This window comes from Cnephaeus nilssonii, assembly GCF_951640355.1.
Source record: "Cnephaeus nilssonii genome assembly, chromosome: 4".
Classification (NCBI taxonomy): domain Eukaryota; kingdom Metazoa; phylum Chordata; class Mammalia; order Chiroptera; family Vespertilionidae; genus Cnephaeus; species Cnephaeus nilssonii.
This window is the reverse complement of record NC_137075.1, coordinates 10,895,794-10,920,944: the sequence shown is the minus strand read 5'-3', so window position 1 is coordinate 10,920,944 and position 25,151 is coordinate 10,895,794. Positions and strand designations below refer to the sequence as shown.

General features: G+C 37.4%; 1 protein-coding gene across 1 annotated transcript in view; it reads right to left on the bottom strand.

Annotated features, from left to right (window-relative positions):
* Positions 1–3,284: 3,284 nt before the first annotated feature.
* Positions 3,285–25,151, bottom strand: part of KIF5B (kinesin family member 5B) — an 84,196-nt gene continuing 62,329 nt past the window's right edge. Inside the window, exons 16-26 of the mRNA XM_079768600.1 lie at positions 22,363–22,551; positions 21,625–21,742; positions 21,030–21,095; positions 20,829–20,934; positions 20,292–20,393; positions 18,386–18,446; positions 18,199–18,270; positions 17,925–18,029; positions 13,636–13,852; positions 12,371–12,524; positions 3,285–8,928 (exon numbers count right to left, since the gene is read on the bottom strand). Of these exons, the coding sequence (XP_079624726.1) occupies positions 12,391–12,524; positions 13,636–13,852; positions 17,925–18,029; positions 18,199–18,270; positions 18,386–18,446; positions 20,292–20,393; positions 20,829–20,934; positions 21,030–21,095; positions 21,625–21,742; positions 22,363–22,551 (1,170 nt within the window). The 3' untranslated portion in view covers positions 3,285–8,928; positions 12,371–12,390. The remainder of the gene's footprint in view (positions 8,929–12,370; positions 12,525–13,635; positions 13,853–17,924; positions 18,030–18,198; positions 18,271–18,385; positions 18,447–20,291; positions 20,394–20,828; positions 20,935–21,029; positions 21,096–21,624; positions 21,743–22,362; positions 22,552–25,151) is intronic.

Here is a 25,151-nt window from a genome sequence, read left to right as displayed (position 1 = left end):
CCTCTGTGTTTGTTTCTATGCATTGGACAGATCTGCTATGATCTCATGGCTCATAGGTCAACGCTCAAGCACTGAGGCACACCAGTTGGACCACTTTTATTTTTTTAACCATGTAACTGTTACATAGTGAGTCTTGGTAGAGTGACCTTATACAGATGTTCTTGTGGGACTCAGTGGCACACTTATGCTCACCTGACTGGGTGCTTTATGAATGTTTCTTGAGCACATGTGGGCCCTCCTGATGTAATTGAGTCTTGATTTCTATTGGCCCATTCATGGGTGGGATTGACTCTCAGGCTGGCTAACAGCGAGGCTCGACCAACACAGCATGCAAGCTGCTGTGCAGATGCTGATTACACAAAACGAAATTAGCCTCAGCAGGGTTTGGTGTTGGCCTAGATTTTCCTGTGGCTGCTTGTGAACCTTTTTTTTTTTTAAAAAAAATATACATATTTTATTGACTTTTTTTTACAGAGAGGAAGGGAGAGGGAGAGTTAAAAACATCGATGAGAAACATTGATCAGCTGCTTCCTGCACACCCCCTACTGGGGATGTGCCCGCAACCAAGGTACATGCTCTTGACTGGAATCGAACCTGGGACTTGTGAACTTTATTGGATCCTGCTATATTGTCTGAAGTTGGCCACTGCTCGTATTTGTTCTGGGCCTTTTTGGGGCAACTCTGTTGCAGAGCTATATCAGACACTGCCTGTGTCTAGCCCTGGGCAACTTGTTTGGAGTAATCTGCAATGTGCAGCTTTTGGATCCCTCTGCTGGGCTTGGGTGCATGTGGAAAGGTTCAAGCTGCACACCATGGGCAGCTTTTACCAGCACCATGGGCCAGTCAACAAAAGTCTCAAGCACCTAGAAGTCTGCCTCTGACCGCAGGTTCCTATTAGGCTTAATTACTGAAAGAGCTTGTACCTGTACTCCTCAGCAAGGCTTACGCTCCACAGGGTGGGGTGAAAGGCATTCCAGTAGGTGGGGTTATTGTCCTCCCACCCCAGGCTGATGCTGCAAAGTGGAATGCTCTGCCCAAGAAAGATGGTTTTAGCAGTATGAGGTTTTCTGAGAGGTTTCTCCCCAGAGCCACCAGTCCTAGACTCTCCTCCCATGGCTCTAATCCACTCTGCCCTCCCTCCACTGGAGCCGAGGATGAGTGGTTGCAAACAAAATTTTGTGCACTGGCCCTTTAAGAGGGTGCCTGCATCTCTAACCATCTCTCCCTGGCAGACAGAAACCCCGCTGCTTTTAACAGCCAGGTGTTATGTGGGCACCTTTTCTGGATCTGGTGCTCTGGGCTCCCCAGCTGAGATATCCCTCTGGAACTTCAGCAGCCACCTGTGAGAACCTAGGCAGCTCTCTTGCACCTCCACGCTTCCTACCAGACTCGATGTGGTTTCTTCTTTTAAGTCCAAGGCTTCTCTCAAGCTAGTCTTCAGATGGTTATTCAGGTTGATTTTTCTATAATTTAGTTGTAATTCCAATTTCGTCCTGGGAGGAATGTACATTCCACCATCTTGGATACTCCTATTTTATATTTTTAATGGAGGAAAACTTTTAAACTATTTCAACACCTGAGGACATCAGTTCTTTAAAACGTTTCTCTTTCCATTATGGTCTCACTTTCTTTTTTTTTTTTTCTGTATTGATCCTTTCACCTTAGAGACTTCCTCAAATGCCTGGTTATCTTTGCTAGATTGCACATATTTAAGATGGAGACACGAAAAAGCTGACTAGAAGCAATTGGTTCATGCGAGGATAACTGGCATTTCTGAAGCTGTACTGCTTCCTTGTGTTTACCCCATGTCAGCTGTCACAGTTTTCTCAGAAGAATTTTCTAATTTCCTGGCTGGAGACCATAAGCCTGGATGTCAGCATTCAGATATCCAAGTGAGGGAACAGGGCAGCAGAGATTCTAAAAATTCTGATTATAAAATGTCATTTTACCCTCTGTATCAGTCAAGGTCCAAGGAGTAACTATAAATGGGTACAAAGAACTTTAGAGAATAATCTAGGGCTAAGGGAGAGTACCCAAGGGTGGCACAAACTTAGAAGGGAGTTCTCCACCCTATGTCTGGGACTCAGATCTCATTGACAAAGGTGTGGCTGCAGCTATTGGGTGGTGAAGTTTGATAGGTTACTTGGATTAGAGTTGAGGCAGTGCCCAGGCAGGCATGAAGTGTCTCTCTGGGGTGCTCTCAGGCTGAGTCTGGTAGCTGGGAACCATAGCTGGGACTGGGAAGAAAATACCTCACTGACAGATGGGCCAACGCTGGCACACCTCTCCAGAAGACAGGGGGGCAGGAAGTACCTCTCCACAAGACTGAAGATGAGTCTCACCCAGGGAATCAGAACTTTGGGCACCCACTTACTGGCTAGAGAGACCGTCACAGGGCCGGGCCCAGGGCTTTGAGCTCACTGTGACTATGTACATTGGGGCCACTGGATATGCCCACCCCTATCCAAACTCCATTGATAACTGGATGATAATACCAAGCAAACAAAGCATGCCAGAGGTAAAAAAGGAGAAATGCTTAGAGGGTCAGCTCATTATAACAGGCAATTGTATTAGTTTGCTAGGGTTATCATAACAAAGTACCACAGATGGGGTGACTTAATAGAAATTTATGGTCTCACAGTTCTAGAGGCTAAAGTCCAAACTCAGGGTGTTGGCAAGGTGGGTTTCTTCTGAGGGCTGTGAGGGAATGATCAGGCCTCTCTTCATGGCTTGTAGACCATGATCTACCTTTGCCTCTTCACATCTTCCCTCTGTATCTCTGTTCAAATCTCTCTTTTATGAGGTGAGCAATACTGGATTAGGGCCACCCTGATTATCTTCAACTTGATTATCTCTGAAAAGACCCTAACTCCAAGAAAGGTCCTGGGGTTTAGGACTTTTAACATATGAAGTTTGGAGAAATACAACTCAACCTATAATATTAATGAAGAGTGGATTTGGAGAGGAGACAAAATTGGTAACTGGCACACTCGTTTTCAGTATTGTTTCCCATCCTCAACTGTTCGTGTTTTTCAGTTTGAGAAGCAGCTATCATGCTGTACAATCTTGAAGAGGTTATCTTGGGATTAAATTGAAAGTCCTAAGTAGAATATCAACTAATCTTTTTTAGCCCACTTTCACACCAGAGGTACTTGCTGTCCGAAGAATGTAATACATTAGGAAACAAAATATACAAATATGACATATTAGTCATTATTCTGTCAAGACAAAAGGCCAAACTCAACCTAATACTTCATAAAGCAAGTTTTAAAAAAGTCATTACATCTCATAAAATTTTTCCTCTTTATTTAAACATAAAACACATTTACAGCATGCAGGTTAAAAAAAAAAAAAGTAAGATTATATGGCATCTTCCCAAATCAATTATCTTCAAATGTATCTTCAAACACTGAGAATAAACCAACATATTCCACAGGTAAACTCAGACTCTTCTATCGCCTTGTGTCAAATTGAGTTACGCACAGTAGTTTTCTTAAGTTAGGCAAATAATTTAATTGCTTATCATGAATAAATATTACTTTTACTTTACTGAATTACTCTTCTGAACCATTTATCAATACCATTCAGAGGAACGTTAATATATTGAGTACAAAACAAAACACTGCAAATTGAAGTGTCAATGTTTTAGATTATCAGAAATTTTCATTTATAAGAGTAAACACTATGTCTAATAACCTATAGCAAAAAGAGCAGTTCACTGAAAACAAATTTATGAAATTCTCTGTACACTGCTGTGAAAGTTTGAAATTATAAATAAAAAAATTCAGATATTTTAAAAAACCTAACATTGTATAATCTGAACCACATGCTAGCTACAATTCAGTTACACAGCTCCAATACCCGTGATACATCTAACAAGAATGAAATTCCCATATTCAGACAAAAGAGGAAAAAAATTCTGCTTCATTGATGAATATTGCCTAAGAAGCAAGTTTTCATTTGAAAACAAAATAAAGTTAACTGCATTACTTTAATCTTGCTGCAATGTTTCATGTCAATTTTTGGAGTGTTTCTTCTGATCAATCCTAAAAGGAACACAATCACTTTAAAGGATGTAGACTACAACAGCAAAAATTTTTTACTATTAAAAAAATAAATAAATTTACCTTTTAAATCAAAATTATATAAAAGTGGAAATTACAATAGTTAAGGAAATAGAAAAATAAGCCAATTATGATCTGAGTCTTCTGACTATGCTCCAAATTTATTACAAATATCTATGTATAAAACTTCTTCAGAAAGTAAATTCTGCCAGCGAGATCTTAACACAGAACTTTCCAAGTTTCTCTGCTGACTGAAAACATTATATCCCCACCATTCTAGGCAAATTTCTGCTAAAACAGTTGGGAGTCACCACCCCATTGATGAAGGAAATATTGAAATCTCCTTCCCTATTACTTTTATAGCTCCCTAAAATAAACTGTTGACTTAGTTTTATCAACTGAGGAAAGGGTGGCAAAAACAGGTACATTTAGTACTAATTATAAAATTATGGGATAAAACAAAATAATTTAAGGATTATTAGTGACTTGCAAACAATTTACTATTTCCAGGCTAAGTAAGATATAAATTATAGTGTATGAATTAGTGTAGGAGGTTAGAATTACTTCAAGAACTTGAGACCAAAAATTACCTACATATTTATAAACTTACCATATATTTGTCTGGTTCTTCCACTTTTTTCTAAACTTCCAGTCTATAAACTTAAATCAGCCAATACAGTAGACAATATAAAATTATTTAATTATATAACATCTCAATTCATTTCACTATATTAAGTGGACAAATTAATATTTGTTCAATTCTCATGTTAACTACCAGGCTCAGTGAAATGAAGCAAGGTGTTAATCTCCCCCCCTTCCAACTTTCCCTATGACATTCATTACTCTGTTTCATGTTTCCATGCCTCTGGTTCTATTTTATTCATCAGTTTATTATGTTCATTAAATTCCACATATAAGTGAGATCATGTGGTACTTGTCTTTCTCTGACTGGCTTTTTCTACTTAGCATAATCATCTTCAGGTTCCTCCATGCTGTCTCAAACGGTAATATAGATATTTTTTACAACTGCATAGTCTTGAACTGTGTAAATGTACTAGCTTTTTTACCGACTTGTCTACTGATTGGCACCTGGGCTGTTGCCAATCTTAGCTATTGTCAATTGTGCTGCTATGAACATAGGGGTGCACATATTCTTCCTGATTGGCGCTTTGGGATTCTTAGGGTATATTCCTAGAATCACTGGGTCAAAGAGTAGTTTAATTTTTAACTTTAGGAAACTGGTACAGTCACTTTTCAATAGTGGCTGCACCAGTCTGCATTCCCACCAGCAGTGTGCCAGGATTCTTTTCTCCACATTCTCACCAGCTCGTTACTGACTTAATGATGGCAGCCATTCTGGCAGGTGTGAGAAGGTACATCATTGTAGTTTTAATATGCATCTCTCATTAGTGACTTTGTACATTTTTTCATGTCTCTTGGCCAGCTGTGTGGCCACTTTGGAGAAGTGTTCATTTAGGTCCTTGGCCCATTTTTTAATTGGACTGTTTTCTTTTTTTGAATGAGTTGTATGAGTTCCTTATATATTTTAGAAATTAATCCATTATCAGATGTATCAATGGCAAATATGTTCTCCCATACAGTGGGATCCCTTTTCATTTTTTTTGATGGTTTCTTTTGCTGCACAGAAGCTCATTTTGATGTAGTCCCATTTGTTTATTTTCTCTTTTGTTTCCCTTGCTCTAGGAGATGTATTGGCAAACATATTGCTATGAGAGATGTCTGAGGTTTTGCTGCCAGTGGTTTCTTCTAGGATTTTTATGGTTTCACGACTTACATTTAAGTCCTTTATGCACTTTGAGTTTATTCTTGTGTATAATGTAAGTTGGTGGTCTAGTTTCATTTTTTTGCATGTACCTATCCAATTTTACCAGCATCATTTATTGAAAAGACTATTGTTACTCCAGTGTATACTCTTGCTCCCTTTGTCAAGTATTATTTGAGTGTAAAGGCTTGGTCAATTTCTGAGTTCTTGGTTCTTTTCCATTGATCTATATGCCTATTCCTGTGCCAGTAGAAGGCTCTTTTGAATGCAGTGGCTTTGTAGTATAACTTGATATCTGGTATTACAATACCTCCAAATTCGTTCTTTCTCAAGACTGCTGTGGCTATTTAGGGTTCTATATAAATTTCTGGAGTGCTTGTTTTGGATTTGTGAAATATACTGTTGATATTTTAATAGATTGCATTGAATTTATAGATTGCTTAGGATAGTATGGACATTTCAATTCTAACAATCTATGAACAGTATATTCTTACACTTGTTTATATCTTCCTCTCTCTTTTCAAAAGCTGTAGTTTTCCAAATATAGGCCTTTTACCTCCTTGGTTAAATTTATTCTTAAGTACCTTAATTTTTTTGTTGTTGCAATGGTAAAAGGATGTTTTTTTAGTTTCTCTTTCTGAGAGTTCATTATTGGTGAATAAAGAAATGCCATGGATTTCTGGGTGTTAACTTTGTATCCTTCTACAATGCCAAATTTATTAATTGAATCGAGTTTTTTGGTGGAGTCATTAGGGTTTTCTAAGCAATATCATATCATCCGTGAATAATGAGTTTTACTTCCACCTTTCCAAGTTGGATTCCTTTTAATTTCTTCTTACTGTGTGATTGCTGTGGCTAAGACTCCCAGTTCTATGTTGAGTAAGAGTGGTGAAAGTGGACATCACTGTCTTGTTTTTGTTCTTAAGGGAAATGATTTTAATTTTTGCCCATTGAGTATGATGTTTGCTGTAGATTTGTTATATATGGCCTTTATTATGTTGAGATATGATCGTTTTATTCCCACTTTGCAGATAATTTGTGCACGGGTAGGGTCCTTAGGCCTGGCTGGTGATCAGGACCAATCTGTGGGGCAATTGGAAAGCCCCCACTGGTACCTGCCTTGGCTGGCCTGGGGCCTGCGGGCAGCTCCTGAGTTGAGCATCCGCCCCCTGGTGGTCAGTGCGCATCATAGTGACCAGTCGTTTCGCCGTTCGGTTGATTTGCATATTAGGCTTTGATTATATAGGATAGCAAATCGATGGATTTGTAAATACTGTACCAGCATTGCATTCCTGGAATAAGTCTCACTTGATCATGGTGTATGGTCTTTTTAATATATTGCTGGATCTGATGTGCTAATATTTGTTGAGGGTTTTAGCATCTTTTCATCAAGGATACCAACTAATTTTCTTTGCAGTGTCTTTATCTGGTTTTGGAATTAGGATAATTCCAAAGTCTCATAAGAAAGCTCTTGGAAGTGTTATGTTGTCCCAAAGCTCCCTTAAATTATCCTTTTTATTTTTATTTTCTAATTGCTATTCTGTTTGGATGTTTTTTCTACCTTGTCTTTAATTTGCCTATTTGGTCCTGAGTTTTTTCTAATCTGTTGATTCCTTCCAGGGTATTCCTTTTAGCTATGTCACTGTTAATTTCCAATTGAGTCTTATTCATGGTTTCTACATACTTTTTCATGCTTATGAAGTTCCCACTGAGTTCCTTATAGTTCTCATTAAGTTGCTTGAAGTTTTAAGTTGTTTGAGGACCCTTATCACTATTACCTTGACCTCTGTATCTGATAAATTGCTTGCCTCTATTTCATTTAGTTCCTTTTGTGTCGATTCTTCCTTTTCTTGGGGATTATTTCTTTGTCTCCCTATTTAGTGGGTCCAGTCTTCTAGGGCACCAGATCAGGCACGTTAGGTCACAGAGACAGGTCCACTGGGGGTATTGGGTCATGGCAGGGTTGGGTCTTCCAGGGGTGCCAGGTAATGACAGTGTGGCCTGGTGTAAGGATGTAAGGCTGATTGTCCAAGGGGTACTGGGTCAGACATGCTGGATCGTGATGGCCAGCTGGTGCATCCAGGAGAGTAAGATCATGGTGGTGGGGCCAGGTGCGCCCCATCAAGTCAGTGGGATAGTTGTCAGGGGCACAGGTTCAGGTTCGCTGGGTAGCATCAGGCTTGTACATCCTGGGGCATTGGGCTGCAACAGTGGGGCCACGTGTACTTGTCTGTGGCCTCAGGGTGTTGGGCCATGACCGATCCCCACAGACTCTGTGGATCCTCCAAAATCTGAAGCAGGAAATTTTCATTCCATCAAGCTATGTTGATTATAGAATTGGAAAAAAGGCAAATATAATTCCTTTTCCGAACTCTTTTTCAAACTGAGATTAGTTTTTGATATTGTAAAATATTTCTATTCAAGAAAATTCAGCAACAAGAATTTCATGAAATAACAATGAAGTAGCCTTACTCAGTCTCAAATGACTACTTAGACAGTTTTATGGTTTCAGTGCTCAAACAGTAGTTTTCAGAAGCAAACATCAGAAAAGATACAAATAAATTTGACTCTGAAATAATTTGTAGTATTGACCTGATATATTGTGTGGGCATGTAGTGTTGTAAGTGGTAAAATTTAAGAAATTTAATCTAAATGTGTTTACATTTTCCCCTAAAATAAGGAAGACACTTTAATAAGAAAAAGAAATGAAAAGCAACAGCAGCTAGGTAATTTGAGATTAAAAACCACACATAAAGAAACAAGTACAAAAAGCATAATCCTATATGATAGATTGGCACAGTGAAGACTAAATGCAAGACACAAAAAACAAATTGTATAATAAATAGGGCCACAGTTGTAAACTGTCATTTTTCCCTCCTAAGAAGCCAAAATTGCACTCTAAGTTTTGTTGGGAAGCAGCAGAGTTACAAGAAAAGTGAGCAGAAAACAGCCGTACAGGTCAGGTATAATTTATACATTTAAAATAGCTGTAATTCTACAATTCCCAGGGGTAAATTTTATAGTTACTGAATGACTCTGCTTGATATTATGTCTTCTTCATACTTCAATTACTCTCAACACCTGAAAATGGGAGAAAACAAAAGAAATATTTTCATTTGCATAAAACTTGTGTTTGAGAAAATCATGAAAGAAACAAAGTAGATAAAATATACAAATAGTTTAAAAACACTTTGGCTAATAGCTATGACCACGTTCCACAAAATTTTAAAAAAAGAAAATAAATGATTTGATTTCTTCTCTTTTAATTACTTCATAAGTACTTATGAGCAGTACAATGTTTAAAAGAGGTCAGCCCCACCCTTCATTTGTTTTTATTCTTCCTAAGAGAGATATGAGTAAGCTGATGCATGAATAACATACTTTTTTAAAAGATGGGAAGGTGTAGACAGTGTCAGTGACCTTCTTAAGCTAAGGACCTTTAACGAGAAATGCTATATACATGGAAGTTATTAAAAAAAAAAAAAAAAAGAGGGGTAGAAGGATAGGGATATGGTCTATAAAATAAACAATTTCATCAGTTGTTACCTGGAGGCATCCTTGTATTAAACTACCTACTTATATGTTTAAAAGAAAATTCAACTTTCAAAGTATTTCATAAGATAGAAGACCAGCCATATAAAATTGGGTAGTAAAGGTATCAGTAATATTAATACACTGACATCATTCCCTAAAATAAACCCAGTGTTTTAAAATGTTTTTCTTGATAATTAAAAAAATAAAAAATTTCTCTACAAAGTTTTTAAATTTCCAGTCATTTATCACTTAAGTAAATCATATGTTCCCCAATCATGGTTTAAGTGTTAAAAAAACAAAAGAGCCGAAACCGGTTTGGCTCAGTGGATAGAGCATCGGTCTGTGGACTGAAAGGTCCCAGGTTCGATTCCGGTCAAGGGCATATACATTGGTTGCGGGCACATCCCCGGTGGGGCGTGTGCAGGAGGCAGCTGGTCGATGTATCTCTCTCATCGATGTTTCTAGCTCTCTATCCCTCTCCCTTTCTCTCTGTGAAAAATCAATAAAATATATTTAAAAAACAAAACAAAAACAAAAGAACTACTATCTTTTGGACCAGCAAGGAGACAAGCCTGTAAACTTTATACTTTTATAATTACTTCACGTTAGCTATCTCACTCGTATTTTAAACTGCCTTATTAAAACTCTACTTTCAAGCTAAAACCTAGCTATATTGAACAAAGGCCATGGTATATGTTCTCTGCTAATGAGATATGAATTCAAAGTTTACATATGAATTTTAATCTGAGCACAATATCAAAAAAGGATAAACTTTCATCTATATTTGTGCTTTAAAAAGCTCCTTGCCCACCTCCCACTTCCAGAAAAGTACCTGTAGGTAATTACACTTTAACTTGTGTAATTCTTAAGAATGACTTACATTTTACTAATAAAGGGGCTCAAAAATAAATATAGCAGGACACTGAATAACATTTTTTTCAACACTGTTTCATTATAATGTTGCTGAGATGCTATATGAACTTAACTCTTGTTGTGTTTTTTAAAATATGTTTTTATTGATTTTTAGAAAGGCAGGAAGAGAGGTAGAAACATTGATGAGAGAGAAACATCGATCAGGTGCCGCCTGCACAGCAAGAATTTTTAAAACATGCAATCACTCTTTAGTCAGGGGCACTGATCTCTTTTCCCTTATATTGTCAAATTAATAAATGACAACAGCCAAAACAGCAACAGCTGTCTGGTGTGAATGAATCAAAATTATACCTATTTTTTTTATCAGATTGGCAAAAAATAGATTCTTTGGTCTGCCAAAGAATTTTATTAATTAGCTTATTAATGTGTGCCATGGGATGAAAAAGGCTGAAAATCACTGGTTTGTCTAGAGAATTTTAAAAAATTGAGGTATCTGAATATAGATTGGTATTAGATAATATTAAAAATATTTTTAGTTGCTAGTTGATTAACAATATTTTGGTGATAATATTGTGGCTATGAAGAAAAATGTTATGTTTTAAAGATACATTAAACAGGTCATGAATACATAATTTACTTTTATGTAAACAAATTTTAAAAGGAGTCAAAATGAGAAAAATTATTTAAAAAGTAACAAAGTTCATGAAAATTGAAAAGTCAGGATTCAAACTCAGAACTTCAACACTCTAGCTCTTTTCACTATCTTAGAAATCCTATACGGTGTGGACAAAAAAATTATATTAAATTGTAATGTGAATCCTCCAAAATATTGCTTAATTCTCCATTCAAATTGAAAACCAATGTTATACAAACTGTGAAAGTAAAAACAAGAAAGATTAAAATAGAGATTTTAATATTCACCAGAAACAAGTTAAACCTAATAATTATCTAGTACTTTTAGTTTCCAAAACACCTATACATCCAGGACTTCCTAAATAATTAAAATCTGAGTTCCTGCCATATGATGAAATATCAAGCAGCTATTAACTAATCAAGTTGTAGAAAAAAATGTTCAGAATATATTACAAAGATAAAGAAGCAGGTTACAAAGTAGCATATATAGACTAGGAATAGTATGTTATTAAATATTTATCAACAATTTAAACCTTTTAATTTAAAACTTATGAAATAAAGCTCTAGAAAGATAAACACAATGTACTGGGTGGTATCTCTAGAGATATTTATCTTTCTACTTTGTAATAGTCTTTAATCCCCTACAAGTAACAAGTATTACTTACATAGTTAAAAACAAATAAGTGTGAGAACTCACACATCTGCTTGAAAAATCACTTTCAATAGGTAAATGGAAAATGACACAGAAATAACTCATAAGAAAGAAAATATATGTGGGCAATAAATATAGGGGGAAAAAAACCAACTTCATTAATCAACCAATGAAATGCTTGTTGGTTTATCACATCAGAAGCTTAAAAATTATTAATACTCAATCCTGCAAAGAAGCAACAAAATGGACAGTGTCCTTGGCTAATATGCAACTTGGTATAATCTTTCAAGAGCCTTAAAAATATTCACATTTTTTTTACAATTCCACTCTTGGGAATCTTCTGAAAATAATCTAAAAGATAAGAGGGTGTAAAAAAGATAATCATACTTCGAATTTCATATATAAAAATTTTAAGAATGGAAAAAATTAACACTTAAATTACATGTCCAGTAAAAGAAAACAGTTAATAGCAGTATCTTTTTTAAGTGATCCAAATTTGGCCCAGCTGGCATGGCTAAGTGACTGAGTGTTGACCTATGAACCAGGAGGCTGCGATTTAATTCCCGGTCAGGGCACATGCCCGGGTTGTGGGCTTGGTCGTGTGTGTGTGTGTGTGTGTGTGTGTGTGTGTGTGTGTGTGTGTGTGATGAGCGCGTGCAGGAGGCAGCCTATCGTTTTATGCTCACATCGATGTTTCCCTCCTTCCTCTATTTCTCTCAAAATTAATAAAATATATAAAAATAGTGAGAATCTAAAAAAAACGTTTAACAATCAATGGTTGAACATTTTCATTTATAGTTATAATTCAAAAGCCAGATATAAATTACAAACCTGTAGGTAATGTGTAATGCTTATACTTGTTTGCCTCCTCCACCTCGTACTACTACCACGGGCTGGCTGTTCTGAGTAAATGCACCTCCTCCACGAATTGCACTTGGATGAGTTGGAGAAGCTGCTGGATGTTGCCCAGGACGAATAGGTTTAGCTAATATAAAAACCAAAAACTGGCTTTAGAATAAGTCTTAAAACATGCCTGTAACTATTTTTTAGGTCTCTTCTCTTTACTTACCACAAATTCTTGGGTTTTGTTTTTCTGTCTTTTTTTCTATCATTAAATTCCTCTCTCTCATTTTTCAGTTACATCTTTTTCTCCAAGACCTACACAATCCTTAGCCTCTCTAACACTTTATTCCTACATCAATGGTTATTCTAAAGCATGAAATAGTGCTGATGACTTTTCTTTTAATTTTAGATTATGTTTATTAAAGCTAGGGACAGTGAAACAAGGAAGGACCTAGGATAACAGGAGAACAACTAGGTGGAGATATGAGCCCAGGCTGGGCTGCTTTGGTTAAGAAGCCAGAGGAAAGGGGGCCTTTGGGGACAGGTTCAGGGAGTTTGCCTGGGACGAACTGCCTATTGCCGTCCTGGTTGTAAGCCTCATGGGGTCCCTTAGAGTTTAGGAGATGCATGTCTTTGGGGAAGGAGAGGGAGAGGGGGAAGGTCACCCTGGAGATGAGGTTCTACTCTACAGTTTTCAGGAAGGAGCGCATACCCTGGAACCTGCATTTTAAGGGGTTTCAAAGGCTAGGCATTTAGGGTCTACACAACTTACTTTTTTGCCATTCTTTTTGCTTTAATAACATTGCTCTATAGTTTATTTCCTACCCCTGACCATCCTTGCTTGCGTGTCTAGTTTTTATTTATCTTCTTGTTCTCTTAATGCCACGGTCGGCAAACTGCAGCTCGCGAGCGACATGTGGCTCGGCTCTTTGGCCCCTTGAGTGTGGCTCTTCCACAGAGTACCACGGCTTGGGTGAGTCTATTTTGAAGAAGTGGCGTTAGGAGAAGTTTAAGTTTAAAAAATTTGGCTCTCAAAAGAAATTTCAATCGTTGTACTGCTGATGTTTGGCTCTGTTGACTAATGAGTTTGCCGACCACTGTCTTTTTTTTTTTTTTTCCGACCACTGTCTTAATGTGATTATTACTCAACTCTGTGCTGCTTTCCTAACAATGCAGCTCTTTGGAAAGTTAGAAGATAAAAACAGACGAATACCACCACTACAACACATAAGGTTTTTATGTGTTCTACTAACCAATTTGTGCAGAATGCCCTCTTCTGGCCATATTCTTTGACCTGACTGCTTCCTTTATACGATCTACTTCTTGCTGATAGCGTTTGCGATCACGAGATGCATTTTCTTTGGCTTCTTTCAGTGCTGACTCCAGAGCTTTCACTCTCTCAGCTGTGGCTCTCAGTCGCTTTTCCAACTTAGGAAGTTCACAGCGAAGATCTGCATTATCACGTACCAACTAAAGGTACATAAATAAGGTTAGGATTCTAGCTATAAGAAGAATATTAAGAAAATATGCAGTTCAGGAGAAACAAGATGGCGGTGTAGGTAAATGCCAGTACCTCTCACAACCACATTAAAATTATAACTAAAATACAGAACAACCATCATTCAGAACCGCCTGATAGCTGACTGAATGGAAGTCCTACAACTACAGAAGTAAAGAAGAAAGCATGTTGAGACTACTCGTGGGGCAGGCTCAGAATGGGTTGGTCTGATACCCATGTGTGCCTTTTTTTTTTTTTTTTTAACCCAGGGGGAAATTGTCCCTGTGGGACTGCCATGAGGAGCAATGGGTCCCAGCCCCATACCAGACCCCAGTCCAAGGTCCCAGAGATGGGAAAAAAGTCCCCATAACTTCAGGTTGTAAAAACCAATGGGGATTGTGGCTAAGGGACATGCAGGCTACCAGAGACCCATGTGTCCCTCTTAAAGGGCCCAAGAGGAACATACTTGGACTTGCTTTCTCTAAGCTACGGCGCCAGAGGGCATTGGGGGACCTAGACAAATATGAGGTGGAATTGGATTGTCCGGCATCGGGACAGGAACTTGGGGCCAGCTTTCTACCAGATAGAGGTAACTGTTCCTATGCTGAAACCTACCCTGTCCCAGGGCTGACTGGCAAACAATCTGAGTCCCCATCAACCTAGAGCACACTGTTTGCTCCACCCTATGTATCTGAGACCCCAACCTGTAAAATTTGCAGCCCACCCAAGCTGTTTGCAGCAGCTTTTCCATATGAATGGCCTGTCTTGGCTCAGGCTTCAGACTTTGCTAAAATCTCTCAAACAAGCTGCAGTTGGTGTCAGTGTGCCCCAAACCTATCAATAAAAGGCCCAAGACCTGGCACCAGCACCAGTCTACCTTGCTTCACAGCTGGGCCTCGCCTGGGCACTTCCAAGCCCAATACAAAATAGCAGCCATCTGCAGATCTCTCTGTAGTTTCTGCCAGCTGGCACCGGGCAGTGGGTAACTTTGCACTTCCCTGGAGGCCTTAGAGCAAGTGCACCCAGTGGACAGCTTCAGACCATACTCTAATACATCCACAAGTGACACACTCAAGGGGCAGACTCAGTGAGCACCATAGCCTTATTGATGCAAGTCCTGCTCCATAGGGGTGTTTCCTGCACAGCAGCTCTCTCACTGTAGTTGCAGCTGGTCCTCACAGCCAGTTGGCCTAGAGGTCAACTCCTCTCAGTGACACCAACAGCATTCAACTACAAGACTGTGCATACAGTCCACACAGGAGTGCTCCTAGAGTGAACAGCTGGGTACTATGGGAAACCTACTACACAAGGCCACTCTACCAACTCCAGGAGACATAGCTGCTCTACCCAATATATAGAAACAAACACAGGGAAGCAGCCAAAATACGGAGAATCATGTCACAAATGAAAGAAATGGAAGAAAGCAAATAGACACAGAGCTCAAAGTCACAGTTATAAAGTGATCTTTCATGAGACCTTCCAGGGACTTAATGAGACTTTCAAGGATATTAGTGAGAGTGCAAAAAACATGGAAAAGGACCAGTCAGAAACTAAGCATACACTAAATGAGATAAAGAATAATTTCAGGGATTCAACAGTAGAGCAGAGGATTCCAAGAATCAAATCAACGATTTGGAATATGAGGAAGCAAAAAAACACCTAATCAGAAGAGGAAAAAAGAAAAAAAATCCAAAAATATAAAGATAGTGTAAGGAACCTCTGGGACAACTTCAAGCATATCAAATTATGGGGGTGCCACAAGGAGAAGAGAGCGATCAAGATAATGAAAACCTATTTGAAGAAATAATGACAGAAAACTTCCCCTACCTGGTGAAAGAAATAGACTTACAAGTCCAGGAAGCAAAGAGAGTCCCAAACAAGGGGAACCCAAAGAGGACCACACCAAGACACATCACAATTAAAATGCCAAGGGCTAAACATAAAGAGAGAATCTTAACCCTTTGCACTCGCTTGCTTTTTTCTTGATTCCTTTATTCTACTTGGGATTTAGTTTTTTAAATACCCCAGATTTTACAAAGCGCGGCAGTAGAATAAAAACTGGAGTTTCTTTTCAAACATATTTATTTGGATTTTTTTATATTTCAAATTATTAATACATTCAAAGAGTATAAAAAGAGCTGCTACTGATGCTAACCGTGTCAAGTCACACTCGACATCCGAGTGCAAAAGGTTAAAAGCAGCAAGAGAAAAACAGTTAGTTACCTATAAGGGAGCGCCCATACGACTGTCAGCTGATTTCTCAACAGAAACTATGAAGGCCAGAAGGGAGTGGCAAGAAATATTCTAAGTGATGAAAAGCAAGGACCAAGATTACTCTACCCAGCAAAGCTATCATTTAGAACTGAAGATCAGATAAAGAGCTTCACCGACAAGAAAAAGCTAAAGGAATTTATCACCACCACCAAACCAGTATTATATGAAATGTTGAAGGGTATTCTTTAAGAAGAAGAAAAAGAAAAAGATAAAAAACATGAACAATAAAATGGCAATAAATACATACCTATCAACAATTGAATCTAAAAATAAACGAATAAGAAACCTAACGAACAGAATAAAATAGAATCAGAGGAATGGAAATGAAATAGACTGACGATTCTCAGAGGGAAAAGGGGTGAGGGGGGTGGGAAGAGATTAAACAAAGATCTCATATGCATATATGCATTACCTATGGACACAGACAATAGGATAGCGAAGACCTGGGATTGGGTGGGAACCAGGTGGAGAAGGGCTATTGGGGGGGGGGGGGGGGGAGAGAAGAGGAACATCTGTAATATTCTCAAAAATAAGGTTTTTTAAAAAAAAGAAAATATGCTGTTCATAATTTCTTCAGAAAAGAGAATATTTTTAGAAATTTAATTTTAAGGTTTTCCAAGTAGCTTAGCAACAAGCAAGAAGTTCATATATTCGTATATATCATACACATATATTTCTCACAAAGATTTAATTTCACTTAAATTATGGTGTGAGTGGATTGTTCTTTCCTCCTACTAGGCAATGACAATAAGTTAGGACATATATTCATCTGATGGAAATGAATATCATTTTAGACCCACAAATACCCATAAATTTAGCAAGCCCTTATTAATATTTTTGAAAGCATAAAAGGCTAAAATTTCTGTAAACTTACTCTAGTGCAGTGATGGGCAACCTTTTGAGCTTGGTGTGTCAAACTTCACCAAAAAACTGAGCATAACTTGGGTAGTGTGTCACTTTGAGGAAAAAACATTATTTCGCAAATGTTTCATCCTCAGGAGCAGCAAATGTTTCATCCTCGGCATGCGGCTGCCCTAGCGGCCGCGTATCATCAGAAATGACTACGCATGTCAGTGCTGACACGTGTGTCATAGGTTCGCCATCACTGCTCTAGTGCAAACATCAAGTTTACAATAGCAAAGATATACAATTCAGTGTGATAAGAAATAATTTAAGTAAATAAATTGTGTATCAAACTATAATAAAAAATAAGAAATAGTAAGCAGTACTTTTGAAAAAAATATGAACTGGCCTGGCCAGCGTGGCTCAGTGGTTGAGCATCGACCTGTGAACCAGGAGATAATGGTTCAATTCCTGGTCAGAGCACATGTCAGGGGTGCGGGCTCGATCTCCGTGTGGGGGATGCAGGAGGCAGACAATCAATGACTCCCTGTCATCATTGATGTTTTTCTCTCTTCCTCTCCCTTCCTCTTTGAAATCAATAAAAATATGTTAAAAACAAAAACCAAAAACTGCCTCATGAACTTGGGGCATTAAATGTAAAAGAACCAAAAAAATTTGTATTTCAGCTGCAAAGACTTATCTACCAGAGGTATTTTAATTACCTTGATTAAATTAAGAAAACTGACAGATTTAAAATCCCCAAAAGGTTTTCATTGGACTTTTGATAAAGGGTTGTTAAAAATATTAACTTCCCTACAAATTGTTAGTGATAATGGAATGGTTCCGAGTATGAACAATGAAAAAATTGCCACTTCTCAATTTTTCAATTCTTGCAACAATCACAAAATATATATATATATTTTTTACCTGTTTATGGACTTTAGTGAGTTGCTCAAGATTATTTTCAAGAAAAGAGATTTTTTGCTTCTGAGCAGCACTGCCTCCAGTGTCATCAGAATCGATCTCTGCACTCTAAGGAAAGAAGGTTGATTAATACTATGAACAAATTAAAAAAAAAAACTAATCTTAACTAAACAAAAATAGTTAAGACAACATAAAACGTTTCGCTTATGCATGCAAAGAATTACACACTATAGACCCCATTTATTCAAATGCCCACTCCTCAGTATAGTTTTATTACCTTTTTAACTCTGGTGGCTAGATCCTGAACAAAGAGCTTCCGCAGGTTGTGTAAAGTCTGAAGTTCTTTTGCCTTGAATTAAGAACAGCAGTATTTTTGGAGTTCAGACTTCAAATTTAATATAACCAAGGGGAAAAAAACCCCATTAAACATTCCCCAATCCTATTTATTTTCAAGTTTTTCTTACCACTGTCTCTTCCAAACCCTTTAAGTCTTGTCTTGCCTGTTCTCGTCTATCTTGCATAATCCTAGACAGAGGAAGAATATACATATATTTTCACCTATGAGTCCATAAAATTCTAGTTTTATTTAGCACAAGACTTGATGCAAATATTTTTCTCAAAGAAATTCTTCAATTCAAATAAAAGACACTCATTTTTAAAAGTTTACTCATGTTGTGTCTTTCAAAGAAATTTTTATAATGCTTTATAAATCCTTCTAAATCCATTATTAGAAGAAAACTCTCCTATATAGCAATGGAAGAGATAAAATAAAATGTGGCAGAATCCAAAGAATAAGGAGTGGCTCTTTTTATATTATAGAATATGTCACATATAGCACACTGCTTTTATTCAAGATATTCTGATTAACTGGTAATTATGGAGATTATAAATAACTGAAACCCTAGCTTAGTTGGTGAGAGCTTGTCCCAATAGGCCAAGGTTGTGGGTATGATCCCTGGTCAGGGGACATACACAAGAAGCAACCAATGAATGCATAAATAAGTGGAACAGCAAATTGATGTTTTTCTCTAATATCAATAAATAAAAATTTAAAAAAATTTAAATAAATTATTGAAATTAAAATATTCTACATATTTTATTTAAAATTATTCTCAATAAATTATGGCTAAGTTTCAGCAGAATATTTATAAAATCAACTCTGAGATGGTATTACCTTGTTACCTTTTTAACAATAGTAATTCATTTATAAGTTATCTCTTAAAAATTCAAGGCATGTGAAAAATTATAATCCTGAGTTTTGTCTGCTCAGATTGTAGAAAACTGAGCATTGACTAAATATACTCTTTCTTAAAAAACATATTTTATTGATTTTTTACAGAGAGGAAGGGAGAGGGATAGAGAGTTAGAAACATCAATCAGCTGCCTCCTGCACACCCCCTACTGGGGAGGTGCCTGCATGCATGCCCTTCCGTACATGCCCTTGACCGGAATCGAACCTGGGACCGTTGAGTCCACAGGCCGATGCTCTATCCACTGAGCCAAACCGGTTAGGGCTAAATATACTCTTAGAAAATTAGAAAAAAAAAAAGCAATTGGTAAAAAACCTCTGTTCAAGAGGCAAGGCTAAAATAATAATGTCCTTTTATGCAAGACTAGAGGCCTGGTGCATGAAATTCAGGCCTAGGCCTGGCCGGCAATCAGGGCCCATCTGTGGGGCGACCAGGAGGGTGATGGGTGGGGGGGGGGGGGGGGGAGGAGGGGGCCCCCCTGGCACCTGCCTTGGCGCCGCCCACTTGCTTGCTGGCCTCACGCCCTGCTGACACAGCCGGTCCCCTCCCTCTGCGGGGCGATCACGGGGCCTCCACTGGCACCTGCCTTGGCCAGCCTGGCACCACCCTCTCGCTGGCACCACCTGCTTGCTGGCCCCATCCCCTGCCACCTCTGCCAGTCACCTCCCTCTGTGGGGCGACTGGTGGGGCAATTGGGGGGCACCTGCCTTGGCTGGCCTGGGGCCTGGGTGCAGCTCCTGCATTAAGCGTCTGCCCCCTGGTGGTCAGTGTGCATCATAGTGACTGGTCATTCTGTCGGTTGTTCCACCGTTCAGTTAATTTGCATGTTAGTCTTTTATTATATAGGATCAGTTCTGACAAAAATTCAGTTTTTATGATAGATCTTGAAGTAAAATGGTGGCACAGAAACAGTAAATAGGAATCAGAAATCTTGATCATCACTGAACTACAAGACCTTGCTTTTACTTAAGTACAAGGATACACTGCAAGTTTTTAGGTATATATTAAACCAATGAAGAAAAACACAACATGAAAAAATGTACCCACTGAATATATCTGACAGTAATACCCACAATCCCTTAGTTTTAAATTTAAAACATGAATTAAAACATTAACTCACGTAAGTTCATGTAGTTTTCTGCTCTTTTCCTGATCTGTAGCTTTCAACTTCTCATGTTCTACTCTCAGGCGTTCCTGTTCTAACATCATTTTCTGGTTTTGGCTGACAAAAGAAAGAAAAAAAACCCCTACAATATCAATCAACACCACCATTTTCTGAATGTTGTCATTAAGACTTTCAAACTCTTAAATTTAAAGCCCACATTTCCAATATAGTTTTCTCAGTTAAGAATATTTTTTAAAAGGAATGAAATGATTTGAAGGAGACTGTGGTTTCTATTTGTAATAACGGTTAAATATTTTTTTTCTTTTTACTGAATAGTTACATCAAAAGACCCCAAAAATATTTTCACCAGGAACTTAGAAGTTATAAATGAACAAATTTATTGTCAAGTCAAAAATTACAATTTCAATTAAAAAAATGCAGGTATCTAATGAGAACATATTATCTACCAGTAACCAATTATTTCCTTTTACCTAAAGAGTCAATCTTTCTGAGTTAGTTTTTAATATTTAGAGGAAAGAAAAATATACTTACTCTTGAAGATCAGTAATAAGTTTTTCTTTTGCCTCAACTTCATCTCTCAAACTACTAATTTGTTTCTGATGAGTTTCTCTGTGGCTTTGGATCTGCTGTTCAACAGCTTGCTAAAATTATTTCGGGGGAAAGGATATTAAATCAGACTAATGAAGATAAATATTGATGGATTAAAGCCATTAGAATCCAATAACATAAAACTTGCCTTAACTTCATTTGCAGTCTGAACCTTATTTAAGTGCTCTTTTTCCATTTCATGCATTTTCTCTGTTAGGACAGGGAGAGAAAACAAAGAGGAAATAAACCTTAAAGTTCTTCAGATAAACCAAGGAGAAAATGGCTTTTACGAGGGATATGTTCCTTAGCAGTTCTTGACTTTAACTTATCCAAATGCCACACAGTAAATCTTGCTAAGCTCAACATACTGACTTAGATCCTTTGTGTTGATTGATATTATGGTTACCTTTATTTTCTTTACCTAATCCCAGAACAAATGGGTTAAGGCATGGTAGGGAAACGAGACAGCTTTGTAAGTTCCTATGTTAAGATATGTGTGTGTGTATAAACTTCATATATATGTGTGACCTCGTAACTTAGTGGGAAATTCCCAGATTGGCTACTTCCATATTCAAATACAACTTCAAAAATGTATCAAAGCCATATTAAAACATATTATTTGTTCTCTATTTCAAGTTATCCAGATTCCTACTATTCATTATCAGTGCAAATATAAATTAACAATTACATTAAAGGATAAATTAATAAAGATATAACTCAAATAATTATAAGTTAATACCTTGTGCTCGAAGCTGGACTAGTTCTTCACTGAGGGAGTCAACAGATTCCTCCAGCAGTCTTTTCTTTTGTTCCACATTTTGAAGGTATTCAGTCAATGATTTAATTTTGGCTTCATGCTTTTGGGAAAAATGTAGTGATATGAAGTGGAAAAATTCTCATGTACACTTTTCATTGCTAAGAATATTTGAAAATAAGCAAGTTTTATCCATGTATTAATATATAATACACTTAAAGATACAAACCTAAAATGTTCAGGGGCCAGTTTTACAATGAAAAAGAATTTAATCAATAAAATGGTCACCTGTATAGCTTAAAACACTTGTAAGCAAAGGCACTAAAGGCTGAAAAAAAGAGACATTATTTTCTCCATATGATATATTACCTTCTTCCCTCCATATTACAATTCCTATTCTTGGTGACTGGCCTCATTTATTCAACTGGAAAAGCAAAAAAATTGGCCCTGCAGTTTTGTCCACCCCAGAATTCCTCTAGATTCTTCAACAGTCACATCTTTCTAGTAAATCTATATACTTAACATATACACGTTAGCAAATACAGCCCAGTCAAATCATTCATGTTATTATTAATACAGCTAGACTAGGAAAAACTGATAAAATTAACCTATTTTATTACTCAAAATAACCTATGTAAGTTTGTTATTCTTAAAATTTTTACAGTAAATAAAACTTATATGTGGTTATTAAAAAATAGAAACTTTTTTTTTGTTAATACATACTTGAGAGATACGAAGCTGGCATGCTGCTAACTCCTTTTCATTTTCTTCCATTTTTTGGTTACTCTCAGTTTGTGTGCTTTCTAACTGTTTGCAGCGTTTTACCATTGTTTTTACTTCTGACTTCATTTTGCTAATGTAGAGCCTTGCAACAGTGAACTCTTCATCTATCATGCCAGTTCCCTCAGGCTGCTATGAGAAAACAGTGAAATTAAAAAAAATAATAAAAAAAAATATCCAGTGTGATTACCAAATTAGACTCTAAAAATCTTAAAACAAAATTAACTATATTTTAACATTACTCAATATTCATAGGAAGTCTGGAGTTTTTTCTTTTATGAAATATACTTGTTTTTAATAAAGGGCAAATAAAATAGAGCTTAATTTTTGCCTTCCTTCCTTCCTTTCTAAACTTAATGCTAATATATGTCTACATGAAAAAAAGAAACACACACCTAACAAACATACCAAAAAACCACTGATCAATTCTACCTCTTTCAATATTTGGATTTCCTCTTCACAGGCTCTTTTCAGTAAATTTATTGTTAATCACATGTAACTCCCAGTTTAAAACTTAATAGATAAGGATGTTTAGGTGTCATAGAAATGACTTTGAAGTTCACCAAAGAGGAACTGCAGTCACTGTACATTCTATACTTTCATTATAAAATTCCAGTATAATATTTAGTGTCAAAATTAAGTGGAGCTTGAGAAGGAACAAATAAAATTGTTTGTTCACAGATGACATAATTATTAAAGAAACTCCAGGCACTAATAAGCCATTATGGTAACATCACAGATACAAGGTTAACATACAAAAGTCAATCATTTTCCTTTCTTTTCTACCAGCAATAAACAACAAAAATTTGAAATGAAAAAACACAGTGCCATTTACATCAGTGCCAAAAAGAAACATTTAGGTATAAATGTAATATAATATGTGTAAGATCTCTATGAGGAAACTATAAAACACTGATGAAAGAAATCAAAGAACTAAATAGATAGAGATATTCCACATTCATGGATAGGAAGACAATACTGGTAAAATATCAGTTCTTCCCAAGTTCATCTGTGTATTTAATAGAACCTCAATCAAAATCCCAGCAAGTTATTTTGTGGATATCAACAAATAGATTCTAAAGATTACCTGAAAAGGCAAAAGACCCTAAACAGCCAACAATATATTTAAAAAAAGAGCAATTTTGGAAGACTAATGCTACCCAACTACAAGAATTACCATAAAGCTACAGTAATCAAAATGATGTGATATTGGTCAAAGAATAAATAAATAGACATCTGGAACAGAATAGAGCCCAGGAATAGATGCACACAAAGACAGTCAGCTGATCTCTGACAAAGGGGCAAAGGCAATTCAATAGAGAAAGAATAGTCTTTGCAATAAATCTGCTGGAGCAAGTGGTCATCCCCATGTAAAACAATGAGTTCTGACAGACATACCTTTCAGGAAATTTAATTCCAAATAGATAACAGACATAAATGTAAATGCAAAACTAAAAAAACTTCTAGAAGGTAACACAGGAGAAAATCTAGGTGAACTTGAATTTGGAGATGAGTTTTTAGAAACATCAGAAACATAATCCGTGGAAAAAAAAATTGGTATGTTGGACTTTGATAAAATTTCTGCTTTGTAAAAGACACTGTTATGAGAAGAATAAAAAGATAAGTCACAGACTGGGAGAAATATATGCAACCCAAATGCAAATTAAAGCAACAATGAGATGCCACTAGAAATCTATCAGAATGGCTCAAAACCAAAAAGTAATGGCATCAAGTACTGGTGAAGATGTGAAGTAACAGGAACTCTTACTCATTGTTGATGGCAATGCAAACTGGTATGGTTACTCTGGGAGTTTCTTACACAGCTAACATAGTCTTACCATACAATCTAATAATCATACTCCTAGGTATTTTTATCCAATTGAATTGAAAACTTAGGTTCACAGACAAAGTTGTTCATGAATGTTTACAGCAGTTTTATTTATAACTGCCAAAACTGAAAGTAACCGAGATGAGAGAGAACCAAGATGGTGGCATAGGTAAACACCTGTACTTGCTGCCTCTCACAACCACATCAAAACTACAACTAAAAGACAAAACAATGATCATCAAAAACCACAGGAAAGCTGGCTGAGTGGAAGTACTACAACTAGAAGGAAAGAAAAAAGTGCATTGAGACGGGTAGGAGGTGCTGAGGTGAGCAGAAAACAGGCTGGCAACTGGGTGCGCTGTTGTTTTTTTCAATCGGGAGGGAGATACAAGCTCCCAATTGCTCTGAACTCCAGTTCCGGGCAAGACTCTGGGGACACAGATTCTTACGGGAAGAAACTGGACTGTCTGGTACCGGGCCGGAACGCAAGGGCAGCTCTCAGAGGTGCTCGCAGTGATCACTGTTCCTGCGTGGGGACGCAGAGACGCGGTGACCTCTCGTGTGCAGGGCTGACAGGCAGCCATTGCTGTTTGATCCACCCTGGTGATTCCCTGAGACCCCACCCCACCCAATTTACAACCCCACCCCAAGCTGTGCCCAGCGGCTTTTGCATATGAATGGCCTGTCCTTTCTCGCAGCCTAAAACCTAACAAACTGCAGCTTGGTCAGAGAGCTCCAAAGCTTCCAAAAGAAGACCCAAGCCCCAGCAGCAGCAGCCTGCCTTTCTTCACAGCTGGGCCTCATTTGGGCACTTCCACACCCTAAACAAAGAGGATCTCTGTAGCTCCTAATGGGTGGCCTCAGGCAGTGGCTGACTTTGCACCTCCTTGGAGATCCAAGAGCC